The sequence below is a fragment of the Anas acuta genome, chromosome 3 (genome assembly GCF_963932015.1).
Source record: "Anas acuta chromosome 3, bAnaAcu1.1, whole genome shotgun sequence".
Lineage (NCBI taxonomy): Eukaryota > Metazoa > Chordata > Aves > Anseriformes > Anatidae > Anas > Anas acuta.
Window position 1 is genome coordinate 87,798,401 of NC_088981.1, and position 20,328 is coordinate 87,818,728.

Consider the following 20,328-nt stretch of genomic DNA (forward strand, 5'->3'; position numbering starts at 1 on the left):
CTCCAGCTAGGCTTCTCCTGAGAACATCAGATGAATAAATCAGTGAGAAATAAAACTATCTCCTTTCTAGGACTGGTCTCTTCTCGTGAAAGCTTTTAGCCTTAACACCATGTCAGGGCCACCAGTTTTCTCAAAAATCCCTTGGTACATGTAATTCTTTCATCTGCCTCGCTGAACAGCAGACCCTGCCATTCGGCGACTGGCATCGCTTAACTCACATTTTCTTAATCTCTCTACCCTGACGCTGGCATAAGCAGCAGCCTTTTCTTTGCTCTCTTGGCATCTTTGTGCTCAGCTGGCTCCTGAGATCCGCCCTCAGACCCCACCAGGACACACGTCTGTCCAGCCCCCACCTCCTTCCCTTCGCAAGGTTAAAACCGACCCAGCAGCTGCACCTCCCTCCCTGCTGAGTCCTGCATGGGGCAGAAGGAGCAGTCTGCACCCATTCACACTCTCCTTGACAGGGCTAATGACAGGGAACCAGAGAGTGTGAATATCTACACCAAATATTCACATGAGAGAAGTGAAGAAAAGCAGCAGTGAAGATGAAAAGCAACTGGTAAGAGAACAAGTGGGGTTTAGAGAAATCTGTAAATAAGAGATTAGAACAGTTAAAGCTGTCTTTGCCAACTGCCTTCTTTGTTGTTTGTTTTCGTGACAGCATTATACGAAAGAAATGGTAATAGCAAGAGTTTGTAGACATGTTTTATTATAAGGACAAAGATAAAAAGTTCTTGTGTAAAGAAATTGTCAAGTCTGTTAGTAAGTTCTTACCTCATGGTTTTATACACTTAATATGCATGACTGAGGAGAAAGTCAACAGCAGAATCTGTCAGAAACTATACATTCATACTGGAGTTTGCTTTCTGTTTACAGGAAAATTACAGCTTTCTTGTACGTGTGTAGTTTTCTGGGGTCTTTCGTCTCAGCTACCATCCAGCAACAATCAAGTAAGGAGATAGACTTTATCCGCCTTTCATCTTTCTGTAATTTTGACTGTCAAAAGAATTATTCTGAGCTTATTCAAAATTAAAATCCTCTCTAGCTAGCCATCACAACAGAAAGATAGAACTACCTGTGTGTGTCTGTATGTATCCATGTATGTATAGAGAAAGAGGGGAAAAAGTGAGAGCTATGTGTATTATTTTAAATGCACTGTTAGATGTATTTTTTAAGGTAAAGATTAAAATCTGCATATAGGTGGTAGGAACATGACATAAATTCCCCCTCCTCCCTCTCCTCCCCATCTTTCAGTGCTCCTAGTTAGATATTAGTCTGCTATATATGGCAACAAACTGGTTCCACTTTATTTGCTGGGAATAAAATATAAATGGTTGGATGTCTGCCAGAAGTCTCATCAAATAATATAGAATGAGGCTATTTCTAAGGTGTAACATGTCAGCTTGAATGTTCCCTTTAAGCCTATGTTGTCAGAAGGAAACCCACATTTATGGCTGAGCCCTTGCAGCACACAAGAGGCTCTCTGTAGGTTAGAAATGTATCTCCTTCCAACTTGCATTCTTCATTCTTCCCCAACCAGACTCTACTAACATTTTCCATATTGACCTGATACTGGACTTGCACAGAATTCTGAAATTATTTGAATAAAAGTTTATTTTCCCTTCTTCCTTCCTTAAATTAGGGAAATCAGCTGGGTCTCCACTTCATTGCGGGGCTTCTTGGCAGATAATATTCAGAAAAATTACATTTTAAAATTTGCTTTCTTCAAACAAATGTCTTCCACATTCTTGCTTGGATCAGTAAAAAAAGTCTGTAAATCCTTCTTACTCCTACCATGTATTTCATGAATCAGATTTTCTCTGATCAAACGTGGCCCAGTAGATGGTGGGAACACCTGGAATACCAGAGAGGATGGAAGAAGTGCCAACAATTTCTCCCCTCAACAGCCTCTTTAGTTGGCATAAAGCTTGTTTAAGTTTCCTTTGGATTAGGAACACTATTGATTTGGGCAACAGGCTTTTTTTTTTTTTTTTTTTTTTTTTTTTTTTTTTTAATTTGTTTAAACCAAAAAAAATTCCAGACCTAAAACTCCTAACACTGCAGGTCTTCTTATGCTGGTACAATTATTCCTCCATAACTCTGCTAGAAAAGAATAACAACTCCCTCATTTAAAGGTCTAATAAATTAAATAATGATTCATTTGAAATTTGGAGCTCCCTAGAAACAGATATTTATTTTATTTGACCTCTGGCTTTACCAAGTACACTTTACATTTATTATTTATAGTTCTATTTAATTAATAAAATTCTTACAATTGCTTCAATTAATTTTTAAGGTGATCTCTCTGCAGACACATGGTTAACTAATTCACCCCTTTTTGCAGGACTACCAGCCATCCTGGGTGCTAGTCGGAGAACTGATCTCTGTCCAACAATTAGGATTGGCCAAGATGACTTACCAGGCAAGTATCATCTGACCTTTTCAGGAAATAGCTGCTGCTCAGAAACTCTAATATTCAGGTTATATTCAGCTCTGTCACTGTACAATGCTGAAATTAAATTAAAATAAAAGTTATATTTTGGGCATGTATATTTTTTCTTGTAGGCTTTGACCTGATTTCTCAGTTCCAAATAGAAAAAGCTGCTTCCCAAGGAGTTATCCAGAGAGTGGTGGGTTCCACTGCTCTACAAGTGGCTTATAAATTGGGACCCAATGTAGACTTCAGGATCCCAACCAGGTAATTTTCTCTGCTGTTTGATTTTAAAATATAAACATTTTGCAAGTTTATTATTTAAGTAATAGATCCTCTCTGTAGTTAGATGACCTCATTTGCAAAGTTTTTGAAAGGGAAAGATGAGTTCAACTTCTATACATTTTTTTTTTCATTGACACTACCAGACGAGGTTGATTCTGTAATAGCAATTTCGGGGACAACCACGTTTCTCTACCAGTGGTATTGCTCAGGGTTCCTGCAGGTCTGCTGAAAGAAATATATTCACCTCTAGAAAGTGAGGCCAAAAGCAGAGAGGTGAAGCAAAGACAACAAGAGGGCAATAATGAAAGTTTTCTTAAAACATTGAAACAAAGAGATTTTCCTTATCCTTTAAAGGCTGCAGAGACAAGAATTGAAACTTTTGTTTGTTTGTTTTTTTGCTTGCTTTTTTGGATAACTGTTGCATGCATGTTCCTGGCTGATTTATGATCACTAAATCTACAAAGGATGATAGCTATTTTTTAGCGTGTCACAGGCAAATTGCAACAGGAGCCACTATTTCGGAATCTAATTATGTTAGTTCTTTAGAAGCCAGGCTTGGTGCAGGTGAAGGAATAGAGACAGTACAACAGGGTAGAGAAGTCTTTGCCAAACTTGTGCAACCCTGCATTCTGGTCCAGCACCTGATGTCATTAAGAGTTCCTTTAATTAGCAATTGACTGGCATAGCCTTCATTGGACTGCTGTTTCAGGTAGAAATAATTGGAGAGCAAAGTATTTCTGTTGTACACCAGCTATCACTGACAACTTTTGCTTGCTGCAGTCTTCCCTGGCTTTTGACTCTATAGCCATTAGGTTACCCAGTTTTGAGTTTAACTGGGTGGTTGCATCGGACTCGATTACTTTCCCTCACAGTGGCAAATCAAGGCTGCTAGTGCATAAAGATGAATCCAAACACAGAGAGAAAATGCGATCTTCATTTTATGAAAAAATGTAGATTCTCATATTCTCAACTTGTGCATTTTATCTCAGAAAGAGTCTGAGATATCAAAGCTATAATATTTTGAAGAAGGCTTAGACGTATTGCTGTAAATGGCTCTAGTGGTATGCTTGATACACACAAATAATCTCTAATCAAGCCTATACCAGCTTTGTTAATATGCTGTGACATCTGAGCTGACTGCTGCCACTGGGCTTGTTGGCTTGGTGTGGTGCTGTAGTATCAAGGATTTACCACATTCATGATGCTGACTGGCACCCTCAGTCAGCGGTGTGCCATCACACTGCAATGCTAGCTCACAGTTTACCTGAAATTTCAATTTGTCATAGCCTGCCTGTCACTATTCATTCAATGTGTATCAGGAATAGTAAAATTTAGGCTGGCGTATGATCATTACACCAACCTGTATTAGTCAACATTACAGTGGCAATGGCATGGGAATGAGAGCTCAGTTAGCTGGCTGTGGCTCAGTATATTTATTCAGTCTTTGCTGTAGAACTAGCTTACACAGTAGCTGAAGGACTTAGCTTTAAAAAGTGTGCATAGCTTCCTTAAAATCTATGAAATTGCAACTTGGTCTTTTTGCTGCTTAGCTTACTTGCCAAGGTTCAGAAGTATGTCCCAGAATGAACAGAGTTTATAGAATTTAAGTAATAATTTTGATGATTTTTAATTACAAGCTTAAAAAATATTTTACAACAAAGGAATACGTTTGTGATATGTTTTTAAGTGGGGAAAAAGGCTAGCTGCCTTTATGTGCTGGATGAAGTCTTAATCCTTTGACTTCACAAATGGGAATCCCATTGCCGCTGTCATGTCACAAGGCCCCTAAGTCAACACCTGCATGGAAAAATGAATGCCAGGGAATGTTCCAGGGCATTCATACATTAACATCTACACTGTTAAAATATTGTGCAAGACCTTGACATGGTTTTGGTCCATACTAATTAACACTCTTAAAAAAAATCCTGGGTACTGCTTGGCAGTTAGCATTAGGTCATGGACCTTAGACCATGTTGTAGGTGGTCATTGTGTTTTGGAAGTAAGCAGTACTTTTAAGTAAGCACTTTCTCTTGCCAGGTGAACTTGGTATCAGAGAACAGTTCTGGACACACTGAACTTAGTAGCATGAATGCGGACAATGAATCTACAAGCTATATCTCTTTGCCTGCAGTCTCTTCTCTGCAGAAAGGAGAGCAATGTAAAAATGTAAACTGCCTTTTGAACAGTGCTTGTTCTGGGGGAAGTTGTGTACTGTAGACCACTTTAAAAGATGACTTGAAAAACACTAAGATGGGACATTATAAAATGAAAATAAGACGTTTACAAAGCGTTTTCAGTAAACTTGGAAAATCCAGAGAATTTCATAAGCTGATTTCCTGGTTTTTCCTTTGGCAATAATGCTTCTCTACAAAGTAATGCGCCTCAAATGCCTGGAGGTGTGGCTTTCCTGCATCCAGCCACCAAAGTTGTTTGGGTGCTTTTCCTTTTTGCCTTACATGTAAGATACCTTACATAGTACCACTCCATTGATATTGATGATGACACTATAATGGAAAAGAAAAAAAAAAAAAGCAACTAAGAATCTAATTAGCTCATAAGAGAAATAATTAGCTCAGACCTGGATGTTTCTGAAGAATAAAGACCAGCCGAGGGTAATGAGTCCTAGCAAATGCCTTCTGGCTAATGACTTTGGACAATTGCTTTTAAAAATGCTTAGTTAGTTAGTTAGTTTTCTACTGTTATTGCCTTTTTTTTTTTTTTTTTTTTTTTTTTGTAATGTCTGCCAGATAGTTCCTGCTAGGTCAGCTGTGATTCTGGGCTTCAGGAGGTGCAGATGCAAAAGAACCCACACCTGTGGGTATATAGTACTGCATTACCATTACATTACCATGAGGTTGGTCAGAGGAATTTCAACAGACGTTTCTAGTTGATTGCAGTAACATTTCTAAAATCTTCATTTAGCAAGGAGTAAGTTATCACAGTGGGAAATGGAGCCTATCTAAGAAACTAACTCTTAAAGAAACATAATAAAGCAGGTGGTTATTTTGCAATATTCAAGCCTGTAGTTAACATTTTAAAATATTCTGCTGCTCTTAATGAATTTTGAAGACAATGACGCTATTTAGTGTTTCCACTGACTATTCAGTCAAATCATCTTGTTTGTATTGATGCCTGCTTTGTAGGACTCAGACTTAAAATTTTAAAGAAATATTTCTGGTAAGCACTCAAGCTATCAGAATAATAAGACTATTTGGTATTTATGAAACAAAAGGAAAATAAAAGAGTGGTGTTTCAGAAGTTTCCTTAGATGAATTACAAATGGGGAAAAACTGTGTACTGAAATGCATGGGCAGGACTAAAGCCAATGGGATTGCTTTTCATTACCATGGGAGTAACAGAGATAAGAATCTGTCTCTGCTTTACTTAAATTATAAATCTTACACAGTTACAGTGCCACACAGAGTATGTTTCTGGTGTTGGTCAAACTGTGTTTAGTTATGCTGATATTTTGTCGTTTGTCTAATGGCAGCAGCTCTTCTGATTTTTTATTATTATGTTTTTAAATATAAATGTTCATGTTTGTGCGCTGACTTTTTACTGTTTTATAAAGTATACTGTTGATAAAGTATTTCTTATACTTTAATTTCCTTTTCCTTTTTCCTTTTAATGTCACAAAGTCTTGCACAGCTTCTCTTCTTTGTATAGCACTCAAAAAAGTTAAAGTAATTCTTTTCTGTTTTAATTTCTGAGTAAGAAGGAGGACCCATATGATGGCTTTTTTTTTTTTTTTTTTAATTATACCTATTATTTTTCTCTCTCTCTTTCTCTCTCTCCCTCTTTTTTTTTTTTTTTTTTTCTTTCTTTCATTTATTTTTCCCAGTAGGTCAGATGAGGTGAGAATCTATGCAATATTTTCAGCAGTGTTACTGTGAGAGTAAAACTTATCTGTGCAGAGAAGGAATGCAAGTCTCTCTTCAGAGGATCTGGGATTAGTAATGCTTCTTTTAGCTGTAAGGCTTGGCGTGTCAGATCCCCCAGAGCCACTGAACTTAACAGAAAGTGGAAAGTCACATGGAATTTAGTTTAAAATTTACCTAAAAATAAAAAAATAATACCTTTGATAGGATAGTAGTAAAAACAGCTGTTGTGCAAGAACATACAGTGAGATTCAGCAAATGAAAAAATAAATGTCTTGGGTGAGCTAAGGTTTTACCAGTAGAGGAGACTGAAATACTTGTTTAAGAGATGTTATAGAAGGATGCAGAGGTCCATAAGGGATGTGCTGACTGGATCAGGAGCTTGGCAAAGTTTAATGTGCATCAGAAAGGTGTTTGCAGAGCAGGAATATATATATATAAATATGTTGCATAAGCTAGAAGCCTAACAAAAGGAAGGACTGTGGACAGCAGTAAACACTGGAAAGTGCTCAGAATATGAGGAAAGGTAAAGTGTCCACACATCACTGGCATTTGCTTTTAAGATGGCAAGATACAAACCAAAACACAACACAACAAGCTAGACAAAATCCCACCAAAACAAGCCAGCTGGGACAGACAACTGCATCTGCAGTCACCAGCAAAATGAGTCACAGCGAAGCGCAGACAACTTAAAGATGCTGGCAAGGAGCCCCCTCTCCCACCTGCATATATCTCTGCGCCTTGTGCAAGGAGATAATCTTCCAGCCAAGTGTTCCCGTTCCTCATACACCAGCTTTCCCTGCAGCTGAAGTACATATCAGACTCCAGGCTCACGGGGAAGGAGCAGGGACGCTAGCAGTTCGGGTGGTTTATTATTAAGGTGAAGCTGCTGCTGCTGCCAGGCTTTCCCAGTCCTTTTGAAATCTTGGTGAGACTGTGCCGTCGCCTGCTGGAATATGATTGTACTACAGCTTTGGACACATTACCACTAAGAAATGTGAAGTATGCTCTTACCAACTCAGTAATCATAAGGATACCGAATAAGAACTATTTTTTTCGTTTTTTCCCCTCTTTTATCTCAGCCTAAGGTTGGAGGTTCGCTAATGGCTAAATTCCTGCTGAGATAGGATTGATCTGCCCCACAAAAATAATCTTTGTTCAAAATGTCTACTTGCCCAAGGAGTTATTTTAATGAATGCTGGTGACAAAAAAGCCCTGCATGTCTCCATACTTAAGAATTTTAGTCAAGTACATTTTGTGTGTGTGTGTAAAATTCTTAAATGTGGATATGTGGCAAACAATGTGTCAATGTCAACTCAATTCTGGCACTGTGATCTTACCATCTATAGAATATGAAAAGGCATCTTTTAAAAATATTCTACCAGTTTCACTAATACATTTGAGCTAAAAAATGGCATCTCTTTTTGAAACAGTGATACAGCTAGTAGTACATGTTTGTGTTTCCAAATCTCAGATGTTACAGGAGTACAAAACAATGAAACATGTAATAAGTGACAGATCTTCCCCTGCTACTTGTAGCCTCATGGTTCAGTGCCACAGGACACAATGCATTTTTAATGTAGGTTCTTACTGTGTGCATGATTGTCGGTGAATGATCTGTTGTATGATTACTGCTGAAGTGATAGCTAATGCATTAACAAAGTGGTTGTTATCAGACTGAACAAGAAAACGCCTTTGCTAAATACATTCTTATGTCTTCAAAAATAAAAACAGTTTTACACTATTTACCTAACCAATTGAAAGTCACACTAAGTTGATTTTGTAAGTCTAATATTAGAAACAGCATGATTGTAGGATAGACTTTCTAAATGTAAAGTACTAGCCTGCTGTTGCTTGATCCATTACACTTCAAAAGGGTTATCATAAATACTTCACGATGAAGGAAGAAGAACCCACGTTTCTGAACCAGTTTATTTTGCCATCAGTTACACCAATTACTCAAAAAGGTATGTCATTTTGGGACTCTTCAGGTAGAAGATAAAAAGAATGACAAAAGAATGTTTAAAATATGATTCCACTGAGGAACTGATTTTTATTACTCTGTTGTGGTATGTGGAGGTTTTCAGAAGAAATACAACAAATTTACTCTATTTTGATCCTACACAGTGCAATATATTCCAATGGATTGCCTGATGAGTATTCCTTTCTTACTACTTTTCGGATGAGTGGACCCACACTTCAGAAATACTGGACTATTTGGCAGATTCAGGATTCTTCAGGAAAAGAACAAGTTGGAGTGAATCTTAATGGTCCAATGAAAAGTGTCGAGTTTTCTTATAAAGGAGTGGATGGAACTCTCCAAACTGCATCATTTTTACACCTGCCTTTCTTGTTCGATTCCCAATGGCACAAGCTTATGATAAGTGTGGAAACAAGCAGCGTCACACTTTTCATTGACTGTATTAAAATAGAAACCCTAAACATAAAACCAAAAGGGAAAATCAGTGTTGATGGCTTCGCTGTGCTTGGAAAGCTTAAAAATAATCCTCAAATTTCAGTTCCGGTAAGTATCAAAATCTTAAATTACTACAAAAAATGTTTTACAAGATCTTTACACTTAATCTTTTTCATGGAATGCATCTTCATATATTTCCTGAAAGCATAAAAGGCAGCACTTGGCAGGTAAGTACTATGATTTTCAAATTTTGCACATATAGATATCCTTTGGAAGGTAAGGGATCACCCAGGTTATGTCTAAGTTTCAACAGTAAAATGTTTTAGACACCCACGCTTCTGTCAGTGGATTCTGCTGTTTGGATATATCAGCTGTGAGTTCCCTTGTTTGCATCATATGCTTGATCATACTTGATCAAGCTCACACCAAAGAGAGCAAGAATTGGGACCTTTCACTCCTATGTGTGAACCAACCATCAGCAAGAGATAATTAGTTCTGTCTCTGTCAGAATAAATATTTTAAATAGTTAATACAAAGGGAATATCTTCTGCAAGAGATTGATGGGAGTCCTTATTTGCTCAACTCTGATGTTCACACAAGAAGTAAGAGAACCATGTTTACACTGGTGCTAAATCAGAGATTATCTTCACTATCTTATACCTCAGGAAACTCTTCCAATCATTGTGTTACCTGGTATGATCCTGTTGACAGAATTGTTTTCTCTTTAATTAGCTTGATTTTTTTTTTTTTTTTTTTTTCAAAAAGACTGACCCAGAGTAGACAGCTAATTCTTAAAGAGGGTTCTTGTAAATGGGCACCATAGGACGCATAAGCATACTTCCTATCCTATATCCTGGAAGTATAATATCAGAGTCCAGGTCCAATCCAAGTGAAGGGCCTAGCAGAGATGAGACATAAAGCCCACTCAGCTCCACAATACTTCTCCTGGCTACCTCAGGACATCCCATCCCCATATCCTGACCTGCAAATCCTTTTCTTAGATATTAACTTTCCTTGTGCATGGTACTAGATACCTAAACTCACTGTAGAGTGTTCCTTTGTTCTGTGTAGCAACACTAGGCAATGAAATTCTATTTTATATCCTGTTAGAGGATTTAATGCTAAAAATATCCTCTTCATGCTACTATATTTTGGGGAAAGTTGTTTTGATGGAGAAAATAACGTTGGGGCTGACCTACAGAAAATATTGAATGCTTTTGTGACCTTCTACCAAGAAAACTGAATCTGAAAAACCCCAGGGACTTTATTATTTGGTTATCTGATTTAGTTTCCAAGATGAGTGATTAATATAAAACACAGAGAAAGTGACATACCTATAACTTCTGACAGAAAACAATTTGTAGCTGTCACATCTGCATTTTACCTTTTAGACATCTGTGAAAAGTGTTTTTCTCAGGCAGTGTTTTTTCAGCTAATGAGTCATACTGCACTTTATGCTGAATAATAGGAGAATTTTGTCCCATGGTAGCATTAAATGACATTTAAGACTTTGGAAAGGATTTTTCTGCATTCACTTTGTAGATTAAAGGGAAATAGTTTCAAAATACTGTTGAAAAAATGCAAAGACAACTGCAAAATTCCATACATTTTCCTGTTCCTTTCCCAAAGATCCTCTGTAAGTGTCTTAAAAACATATAAAATGAATAGTAAGGTATAGGGCATTCATTTTAAAATGACTTGAATGGCAAAAAGAGAATTACATGCTTAACATATTGTAACCATTTCTCATACTACTACATTGCAGATTTGCATCAGCTTTTAAGTAAAATGCATGAAGTGAGATATAATCTTGCATTACCTATATCTCATGTTATCTGCCAAAATTGAATGAACTTCAAAGGCCAAATGTCTCAAGAAAAGTATCCTCTCATACTTTGTCGCTTCTGTATGTGTAGGCAACACTGCTGCACAAGATAGAAATCAGATTTACTTGAAAAATGGTGAGAGAAAGCTGCCACAGATATCTGAAAGTGGCTGCCTAGGTAAGTTGCTCTAGATGTGGGTTGGGAAACATCAGTAGGTGAAAAGTTACACCATTTCTGTTGAGAACAAAAACTGATCTTTGAAAATTTCATTCAAAAGTAATGCTGAAGTTGATACTGTTAGGATTAGCTGCATGCTTTGCTTACTGTTCTGAGGGATATGAGTAGATGAATGGATGGATGGGATGATGAAAAGTTTACATATTCTAGGCATGACACTAGGATGAAAAAAATTTCACCCTGATACCACATTCTTCTTTGGAAAGATATCTAGATTAAATGCACAGAAGGATGTAGGCATTATGGATTATAGCTCCCAGTATGCAGTGCTACAGTAAACCATGCCCTCAAGCTAGACACACAGACATCCCTTTAAAAACAAGGAGGGTTCCTGTTGCGTGCTGGAGTAATGATTGGAAGTGGCAGCCTACAGACTAGGAAAGAGATGTAGTATTAAGGTGACATTGGCAAGAACTTGGATATCTACCCATTCTCTATTGGTGCTCTGGCTGACACTTATTAAGGCAGCACTGCAGAGAAGGAATTGGGGGTACCGGTGGATGAAAAGCTTGACATGAGCCAGCAGTGCACACTTGTGGCCCAGAAAGCCAACTGCATCCCAGGCTGCATCAAAAGAAGCAGGGCAGCAGGTGGAGGGAGGTGATTGTCCCCCTCTGCTCTGCTCCCGTGAGACCCTGCCTGGAGTGCTGCATTCAGCTCTGGGGTCCCCAGCACAAGAAGGACATGGACCTATTAGAGTGAGTCCAGAGGAGGGCCACAAAGATGATCAAAGGGCTGGAGCACCTCTCCTATGAAGAAAGGTTGAAAGAGCTGGGGCTGTTCAGCCTGGAGAAGAAAAGGCTCTGGGGAGACCTCATTGTGGCCTTTCAATATATATGTAAGGGGGCTTGTAAGAAAGACAGAGATTTTTTTTAAATTATTTTTATTTTTTTAACCAGGGCCTGTAGTGGCAGTACAAGGGGCAATGGTTTCAGACTGAAAGACAGTAGCCTTATATTGGACATTTAGGAAGGCATTTTCATGATGATGGTGGTAAGGCCCTGGCACAGGTTGCCCAGAGAAGCTGTGGATGCCCCATTCCTGGAGGTGTTTAAAGCCAGGTTGGATGGGACTTTGGGCAACCTGGTCTGGTGGAAAGTATACCTGCCTATGACAGAGGAGTTGGACTAAATAATCTTTAATGGACCCTTCCAACCCAAGCCGTTCTGTGATTCTATGGTTTTGGCTAAGATTAAAGAAGTTGTGAAAAGCAGCAGAAGAAAATTAGAATTTTATCCTCCTTCCTCTTCAGTGTTTTGCAGAGACACCCCCCCCCCCCCCTTTTTTTTTTTCCCAGTGATGCATACAAACAAGGAGCAGTGAATAGGTTGGGCTCCTCAGATGTTTTGTGAGGGAAGAGTGTCCAGCATTAACTTCTGTCTCATCTATGTTTAAGCACTTACACCATTAGGCACTGGTATGAAGCTCCTTGAGGTTGGAAGAATGTTAAGTATGGGTCACACTGCTTCAAGGATGAAAAGACAAAATGTTATTTTTCACTTATAATTCACCATTTATTATGCAAAATATTTGTTTACCCCTATAAAATGTTTATGGAAATATTCAAACATATTTAATGTATTTTTGGGGAAAAATAGAATCTTTTACATAAGGTAGGCCTTAAAACAGGAATATGTTCCACATTTTTTGACAAAAAGCACTGGAACAAACTGCCAAGGAAGGAAGAATGTAAGCATCACGTTAAATTTTTAAACCAAGTCTGGACATCAAAAAATATACTTTAATTCAGAAAGTGCTGTGGGCTTGACATAAGACTCACTAGATAGAAATGGCTTGTTCATGGCCTGTACTCTGAAGTCAAAACTGTCAATGGTGTTGGTCCAGCCTGATACTATAAAAACGTAGATTTAGGAAAGCCATATGCTCTGGTATTACAATAAAGAATCACAGGATGATGGACTAGAAATTTTAAAATGTGTTTTTATACTGCACAAGTTTGTGTTTTGGCCTGTGTATTTGGTTTCTCTTAAATTGGAGTAAATATATCTATGGTTAGGTACATTCTAGGCTTATCCTATAACTTGCTTGACTATATTTAGTTTAAACATCTCAGCACTCTTGGTTATTTAATATGTCCCATGCACAATTTCTAATTTATTTCCAAGCATTGTTAAAGTACATGACTTCCAGTGTTAACAATTTTTAAAGGACATAAGTCATGTTTCCTGGTTTTCCTCTTTTTATTTATTTATTTATTTATTCAGTATTCTGTGAGTGCTCTATTTATCTTGCAGAATAGGTCAACTTCTTACAGGTGCACTATAATACATGTCATTTTAAAAGTGATTCTTTATAGCTTGTTGTTACTGTGATTGCCTCTGAGAGTAATGGAGTTCCGTTAGAAACTGGCTTGCCTTTGAGTCTTTACAAAGATTTATCCCAGGATTTCTGGAATGTTTTATAGAGGGCAAATTTTTATACAGGTTTACAGCTGCATTTTATCTTTTCTTAGATAAAAAAGAAAATAGTTCTTTTTATCTAAAAGTAATTCAAATAATCGACTATAAACTCTAAGCAATACAAGATATATCATCAGTTCAAAACTGAAAAAGAACTTACCTCCTGAATTCAATGTTTGTTAAGAAAAGGTAAGGGCATTCATTTCCTACTGCTCAAATATTAACTGCTGTGAGATGGTGTAAATTGCCTCAGTTTCTGTGATTTCAAAGGCACTACCCTGATTTTCTCATAATTGTCACTAAACAGTTGGCTAGAAGTGATCCTACATCATTATTTCATCTACATTTAATGCTGTTGACTAGTTCAGTGCAGTTACCTAACTTACAGCATGTAAGATGAAACTACTTATCAATATTTGTTGAACAAGGATTAATTTACACTGTTGCACGGATTATATCCATGTATTGTAAAAAAAAAAAAAAAAAAAAATCATGTCTTTTTTTTCACTCTGTGAAATCTCTCAGGATAAGATATGTTTAAATAGATGTCGCTTATTCCTGGTCACTTAACAAATGCGAAAAACAGTTGATAGTAGACTTCCCTTAGAACAAACAGATACCACCGATGAAAAACAGCAAAACCTCCACCTGAAAATCAATTAGATGAACCGTAATTCCCCCAAAGTGCTGTTTTTCCTTGAATCATCCCTGAGGCAGCAGTAACCCAGCGGGACACAGGGAGCCAGCTAGTCCAGAAGGCAGCTGTAGACACGCTCTGATTTACCCCCAGAGGAGCATCACAATTTCTCTTAAAGCCTATGGTACTGTTAAATGCTTCACTGTTGACTTATGCTGCTATACTGAAAGTAGTACTCTAGATATTTTGGTCTCACTAAACTTTTGGTCTTACTAAACCTTCATATCTAAAGCACTGATAAGACAACAGAATTGCATAGCTCTCCTACTGAGATGTGCAAAACTTGGGGCATTTATGGGCATTTCCATCAAACTTAAGAGGACAAAACAGTGAACTGATGGACATAACTAATCCAATTATATCTGTGTTAATAATTTAAAATGAAACTGAAATCCTGTGGGAATTTTGGAAAATGGATGTCAAGGATATTGACCTATGGGTCATAACCACCTATGGGTCTTAAAAGATTAAATTTTAATAACTCTGCTTTATTACTACCCTTGGTTTATCCAAGGTTAATTTCTGTGAACATTGTGCTTATATTTCATCCTTAATAACACCTTGTACTGATTTTATAGAACGTCTACTCCAGGCATCTTCAAAATTGTGGCATCCTTTAGATTCTAAAAAAGCCCAAAGCAAAATAATTAGCAAGAAACCATGGTTAAAAATAAATAAATAAATTAGTGCTGCCTGACTATGCAACTGTGAACTAAGATATGTCAAATTAAAACTGCATGTTCAAAATATTACAACTGCTTTCACATTCACATTGTGGCACAGTGTTTTGTAAAGAATGCTAAGTATTTTATTCTGCATGTGATGCCTGCCTCTTTTATTAAGACTTATTTCTGTTTGTTTATTAATCTCATGAGAGTTTTACTTAATGCTTATCGTTCAAACCCCTTCTTGAACAAAAAAAAGTGATCAGTTTTCTCTTTGGCCATTCAAGAATGTTGGAAGAAAGCATATGAGACACTAACAGCAAGTTAAGTTCCTACTGTAGCAAGTAATCCCATTTTACAATCTCATTAACAATTTTTCTGTTTTGATATTGACTTTGTACAAAGTTGAAAAACTTGGTTCAAACTTAAAAATGTAGATGCTCTTGAGACTTGGATGTTAGCACTTAGACAGTCATTCATCAAAGCCTAGGCCAACCCAGTAATTAGCATTTTCTCATCTCACACCTTTCTTACCTTAGTGCGGAAGCCAAAAAAATCTGAAGGTAACCCTCCTGCCACACACAAACGCACACACACAAAGAGGCAACAATCATCTATATATAAAAAAGGCAAAACAAAACAATGTAGTGATGCAGGCATTGGCTGCTGGTAGTATGTTTTAAAAGTTATTTTTCAGAGTGTTTGCAAATTTTGTAGCACTTTATAAGTTGCAAATACAGCTCAGGACTATTGATTTCAGTTACATGTACAGTTGTTACTGATCAGCCTTCTTGCATAACCTGTACCCAGATACTTCAGTTCAAGCTACTAACCTTTTCTCCCATAATGCAGACTGCTGACTAATTTGGCTATTTGGATTAAAAATAAAAATTGAAATTAACACTATATAAGAATTATGAGGCAAAAGCAGGAGTACAATCCACTGTGGCATGTCTGCCTTTGCCACAAAACCATTCTTTCTTTTTCTATCACACTTTGCCATATTCACTTCCAATCTTCCAGTTTCTGCTGTATATGAACCATTTCCACCGCCGTGCTCCTTTGGTCTGGTAATTGAGGCAAAAGTTCTGAGGGAAGAAGTGTGGAATCAGAGTTTCAGATTACGTGCAGAGGAAGCTTTACAGGCAACCTTAATTCTAGCATTTCCTGGCTACTGAATGGATTACATTTTATTTTTAGCATTATTAAATAATGCTCAATATCATTTTACTTTAACATTAAACAGATAAAATGGCAAAGAAAACATTGTCACTTAGAACCATACCCACCCCATTTAAATCAGAAGCAGATTATTATTTAAATCAGAAATAGATTGTAAGCACTGCTTTAGAGGCATTGTGGACCTCTCTGCCTATGCAAATGAGCTCCCAGGGTGGATAATGCAGACTCAGGATTTAATGGTATGGTATGAAGTAAATTATCATCTGGGGGTCATTTGGTCGCATTTTTATGCCTTTTTATGAATCATTGTATTGCTGCCTATTAGTAAGAAATTATAGTATACGTTCAATTCTTTTATATGTCTATTATGAAGGATTGGGAAGGGTTTTAAAATGAGAACTGGATAAAGCAGATGAGGAATTGACTGACAGATAGTGGTGTCAGATAACACTGCAGGTAGAAGAAACTACTGCCTCTGTGCTGTTCGCAGCACTCTGGAAACTGGAATGACTGTGCTAAATAGAACAGCAGAGATGTGATAGCAAGTAGTTCAGGAGTGGCAACAGAGAAGTAGTGAAGGTGAAAGGAATAACAAAAATATACTTGTGGACATGTGGGTGTCTTGCAGAGATCTTAAAGGACTTCAGACTCAAAGCCTTTTTCAGCTCCAGCAGTCAGCATGCAGCTAAGTCAATGTAAGGAAGGTGTCAGGAGAGGAAAGCGTCTCAGTGACAGTCTGCTTTCTGCTTTAGTCACAGGCTGGGATTGAAGAGAGCAAAGAGATATCTTAGAGGAGCGCAGGAGGCAGCCAGGAAACACTAAGATATTATGTTGTGGGAGAGGTGGTGGGAAGCTGCTTTAGCTCTATAGAATAAGAAGAAAGATTGAGAGAAGCAGAAAAATAAGAAATGGAAGCCCCTGGCTGCTCCCACTTTTATTTCAGTTTCTCAGAAAAACAAATCACAGTCTTTTCTATACCAGGATTCTATGTTGCAACAAGAAAAAAATATTTTTCTTTTCCCCCAGGTAAATCACTCATTAGTGGCTCATAAACCAAGCTGGTACTATATATGATAGAGAGTGAAAACAATCCTAGACTTTAAAACTTGAAAATAATAACTATGCACAGTGTAATATGCTTTTGGTACTTAAAATTCCACTTGATGCATTATAAATCAGATGATAACACCTCTGAAGATGTGTATTTGAGTTATTTGCAGAAGATATATATATATTTATTTACGTATGCTCATCAAGAGAGACTTGGTGGCAGTTTCTGAGAAGAGGTTGTCTTAATCCTGGGTCATTTTCCAATGCCAAATGAAAACTCAAAGAAGATGTGAAATTTCACAGATATATATAACTTAATTGCAGAGTGTTGCTACTGTACATACAATCCAGTTTTCTGAACCACTCACACTTGAACCATCTGTTTCTGTCCTCAGACCTATCACACTCCTTATAGACATAACCATCCAGTCAGAGAAAATCTTTTGGGGACTGTGTGTCCTTTAATAAAACTACCACTATAGCATAATATGAGAAAAATGCCTGAGCTCATAGGAACATCTTTAAAAATAAATGATGGATCTCACCTCTCTTTAAATCCCTCTGCAGGTTTATGCCTCCTCTATAAAATGTCTTCAGATTTCGGGGCTGGAGGCATGCAGGGAGGTGATCTGCTCTGGAGTAAGCTCCAGAGGCTGAGCCCGAACACTCCAGTGGCTCGTGCTGAATTGCATCTCTGTGCCCTTACACCCACACTTATTATTGTTAATACCTGCCTTTCAAAACATACCATTAGCTGACCAGTGCTCGTCCTATTAAAACCTTGTCAAGTGTATTCCCCCACACTGATTTAATGTTGTTTTGTCTTCCCCACCAGTTTGACATCCAGTGGATGGTGATTCACTGCGACCCCCTGCGACCCCAGCGAGAAGGCTGTGGCGAGCTCCCAGCCCGGGTGAGCGGTATTCCCAGCCTGGCACTGCCAAGCCAGGCTGCCACCAAGTCCATCCAACCCACATGAGCCTCTTTTTTTCCCCTCTGTGTCCAGAGATGTCTATTTTCACCATACCTGTGTGAAATTTGGTGCCTTTAGAAACCCAGCCCCCCATGAGCAGCAGCCTCATTTTAACTCTTCCATTCCTTCCTTTCTTTTCTTCCTCACTTGCCACTCATGCCAGAGACTTTTGAAAGCTGTGTCTTGCAGCGAGGGGAGATTTTTGCCACCTCCTTGCAGATTCCTGGGCAGCCTTAGGGAGGGAAAAACTTGGTAGGGGGTGAGGGAAGGTGCCCAAAGCAACAGCAAGCAGGGCAAAGGGTTAAAGGCACTGCTGTCATTCAATCCTCTCCTTCCCAGCCTTCAGCTCTCCTCCAATCCCCACGACCCCCCTCTCCCAGGCATTTAATAAGCAGCCGTGAGGGGTGCCTGCAGCTGGGCTTACCTTTTGGCTGCAGGGACGCATTTGGGGTTTTGGTGCCTTGTGGCACCCAAGCAGGGTGCTTCCTACCATGGCCTGGGCTGTGCCAGGCCCCCTGTCTCAGGGGCTCTTCCTGCAGATTATTTGCCTCTGCCTGGCTCAAGTAAGTTTCCTCTGACTTTGTCCCTGTTTTTCTCCCTTGCAGATAAGCCAGACCGTGATTGAGGTAAGTGGGAGGGAAGGGATGGTGTTGTGAGCTAAGGGAAGGGGGTCTGAGTGACAGGAGGCTGAAGGCTGCTCTCTGTCATGCCCAGGCACTGACCCGCTGAAGGGCTTTTGACCCTTTTCTCCTCCACGTACAAATACCACGGGCTGGGTTATTTCTGGAAAGACTGGTGTGGGGAGGAAAGGCGGCCGGAGCAGCAGCGCTGTGGGGAGCAGGGCCCCAGGCTGGCTTCCTGCTCACAGAGAGCCTTTGTGGGGACTGGAGCTGGCTGTGAGGAGAACAGAGACCCCCATTATAGGGACGGAGGCCCATAAAAGCCTTTCTCAGCTTCCACACACAGGCAGTGCCTCCCACCTCTCCCCTGGGAGCCTGGTGCTTGCAGGAGCCTCTGTGGATGCTAATGTAATCCTGCAGAAACAGGGGGAGCTGCTGAACCTGCTGTGAAGTAGGGAAAGGGCTGGCTTAAAGTTTCTTCTTTAGCACAAACTCTCAGGAAGACGGTCTGCTTTTTGTTCTCTGAGTAATTAGAATAGCTCAGTGAGTTTCAATGCTTGGTTTGTAGAGTCCACTGTGTTTTTTCCTGCCACCCTACCATCAGCACACAGATGGGTCAGGGAGTCAAGCTGCTGTTGCCTTGCCCGGACCTGTGAAGGATCGCAGGGTGCAGGGGTGGACAGGCTCAGGGAGGGGGTTTAACACCTCATCACCCTTCCTCCTGTGAGGGGACCATTGCTGGTCATCACCGTGAAAGCTAAGATGGGAAAGGGCCTGTGGGTCCTGACACAGATCCCTATTGCTGCTGTGACCCCCTGACTAACCCAAAGAAGCCCATCTCGTTGTGCTGGTCCCCCCTGACTGGCTCTCACAGGTTTACCAGGATCTAATTGCTCCTCTTTTTATTTCTTGTCAGAGAGGTCTCCCTGGTCCACCAGGCCCCCCGGGTCCTCCAGGGCCACCAGGAGTTCCCGGTATTGATGGCATTGATGTAAGTATTTCCCGTGACCTGCCTAGGAAATAGGTGATGCCTCGAGCTGTACCTACATTGTCCTCACTGCCAGCGCTTGACCCCAAGGAATTTGAATTTGTCTGGAAATCTGCACTGGAACTGACAGGTCTTATTTTTTAGCAAACGGGGATGGAGAGAGGGGAAGAGGTAGCCTTTCAGATTCTCTCTGATATAAAAATTATGGGATTTATTTTATGTAATTATGGTCATATGATGTGATTATTTGCCTTAAATAGGGTGTAAGGATTTTATAGTTCTTATCTGAAAGGGAATTACCTAGTATCATTCTTAATAGAGCCTGCTAAGGATTTGTGGCATTATTCATGATAGCAGCTACTATATATTTTCCTTCAATTCCTGTCAGAACTTTGAGTGATTATTCTTGTTAGTCTATAATAGAGATCATGTGGGTTTATATTCATTCTCTACAAAGAGAATCAGTTTGGGATTATTCCCAATAATCTGCACATCAGGGTTTCTCATTAGGGACCATGAAAGGTCCCTGTAAGTTTAATACCTTTCCTTTTGTTTCTTGTTAGGGAGAGAGAGGTCCTAATGGCCCCCCAGGTCCACCGGTAAGTGATTTCAGCTACTTTGCATTTGCTTCTCAAGAAGAGACATAAAAAGTTTTGTTTC

The 20,328-nt window shown here is 39.1% G+C and overlaps 1 protein-coding gene across 1 annotated transcript in view; it reads left to right on the forward strand.

Annotated features, from left to right (window-relative positions):
- Nucleotides 1-391: 391 nt before the first annotated feature.
- Nucleotides 392-20,328, forward strand: part of COL9A1 (collagen type IX alpha 1 chain) — a 64,833-nt gene continuing 44,896 nt past the window's right edge. Inside the window, exons 1-9 of the mRNA XM_068678255.1 lie at nucleotides 392-559; nucleotides 877-950; nucleotides 2,345-2,422; nucleotides 2,566-2,698; nucleotides 8,722-9,118; nucleotides 17,923-18,000; nucleotides 18,666-18,686; nucleotides 19,597-19,671; nucleotides 20,232-20,267. Of these exons, the coding sequence (XP_068534356.1) occupies nucleotides 546-559; nucleotides 877-950; nucleotides 2,345-2,422; nucleotides 2,566-2,698; nucleotides 8,722-9,118; nucleotides 17,923-18,000; nucleotides 18,666-18,686; nucleotides 19,597-19,671; nucleotides 20,232-20,267 (906 nt within the window). The 5' untranslated portion in view covers nucleotides 392-545. The remainder of the gene's footprint in view (nucleotides 560-876; nucleotides 951-2,344; nucleotides 2,423-2,565; nucleotides 2,699-8,721; nucleotides 9,119-17,922; nucleotides 18,001-18,665; nucleotides 18,687-19,596; nucleotides 19,672-20,231; nucleotides 20,268-20,328) is intronic.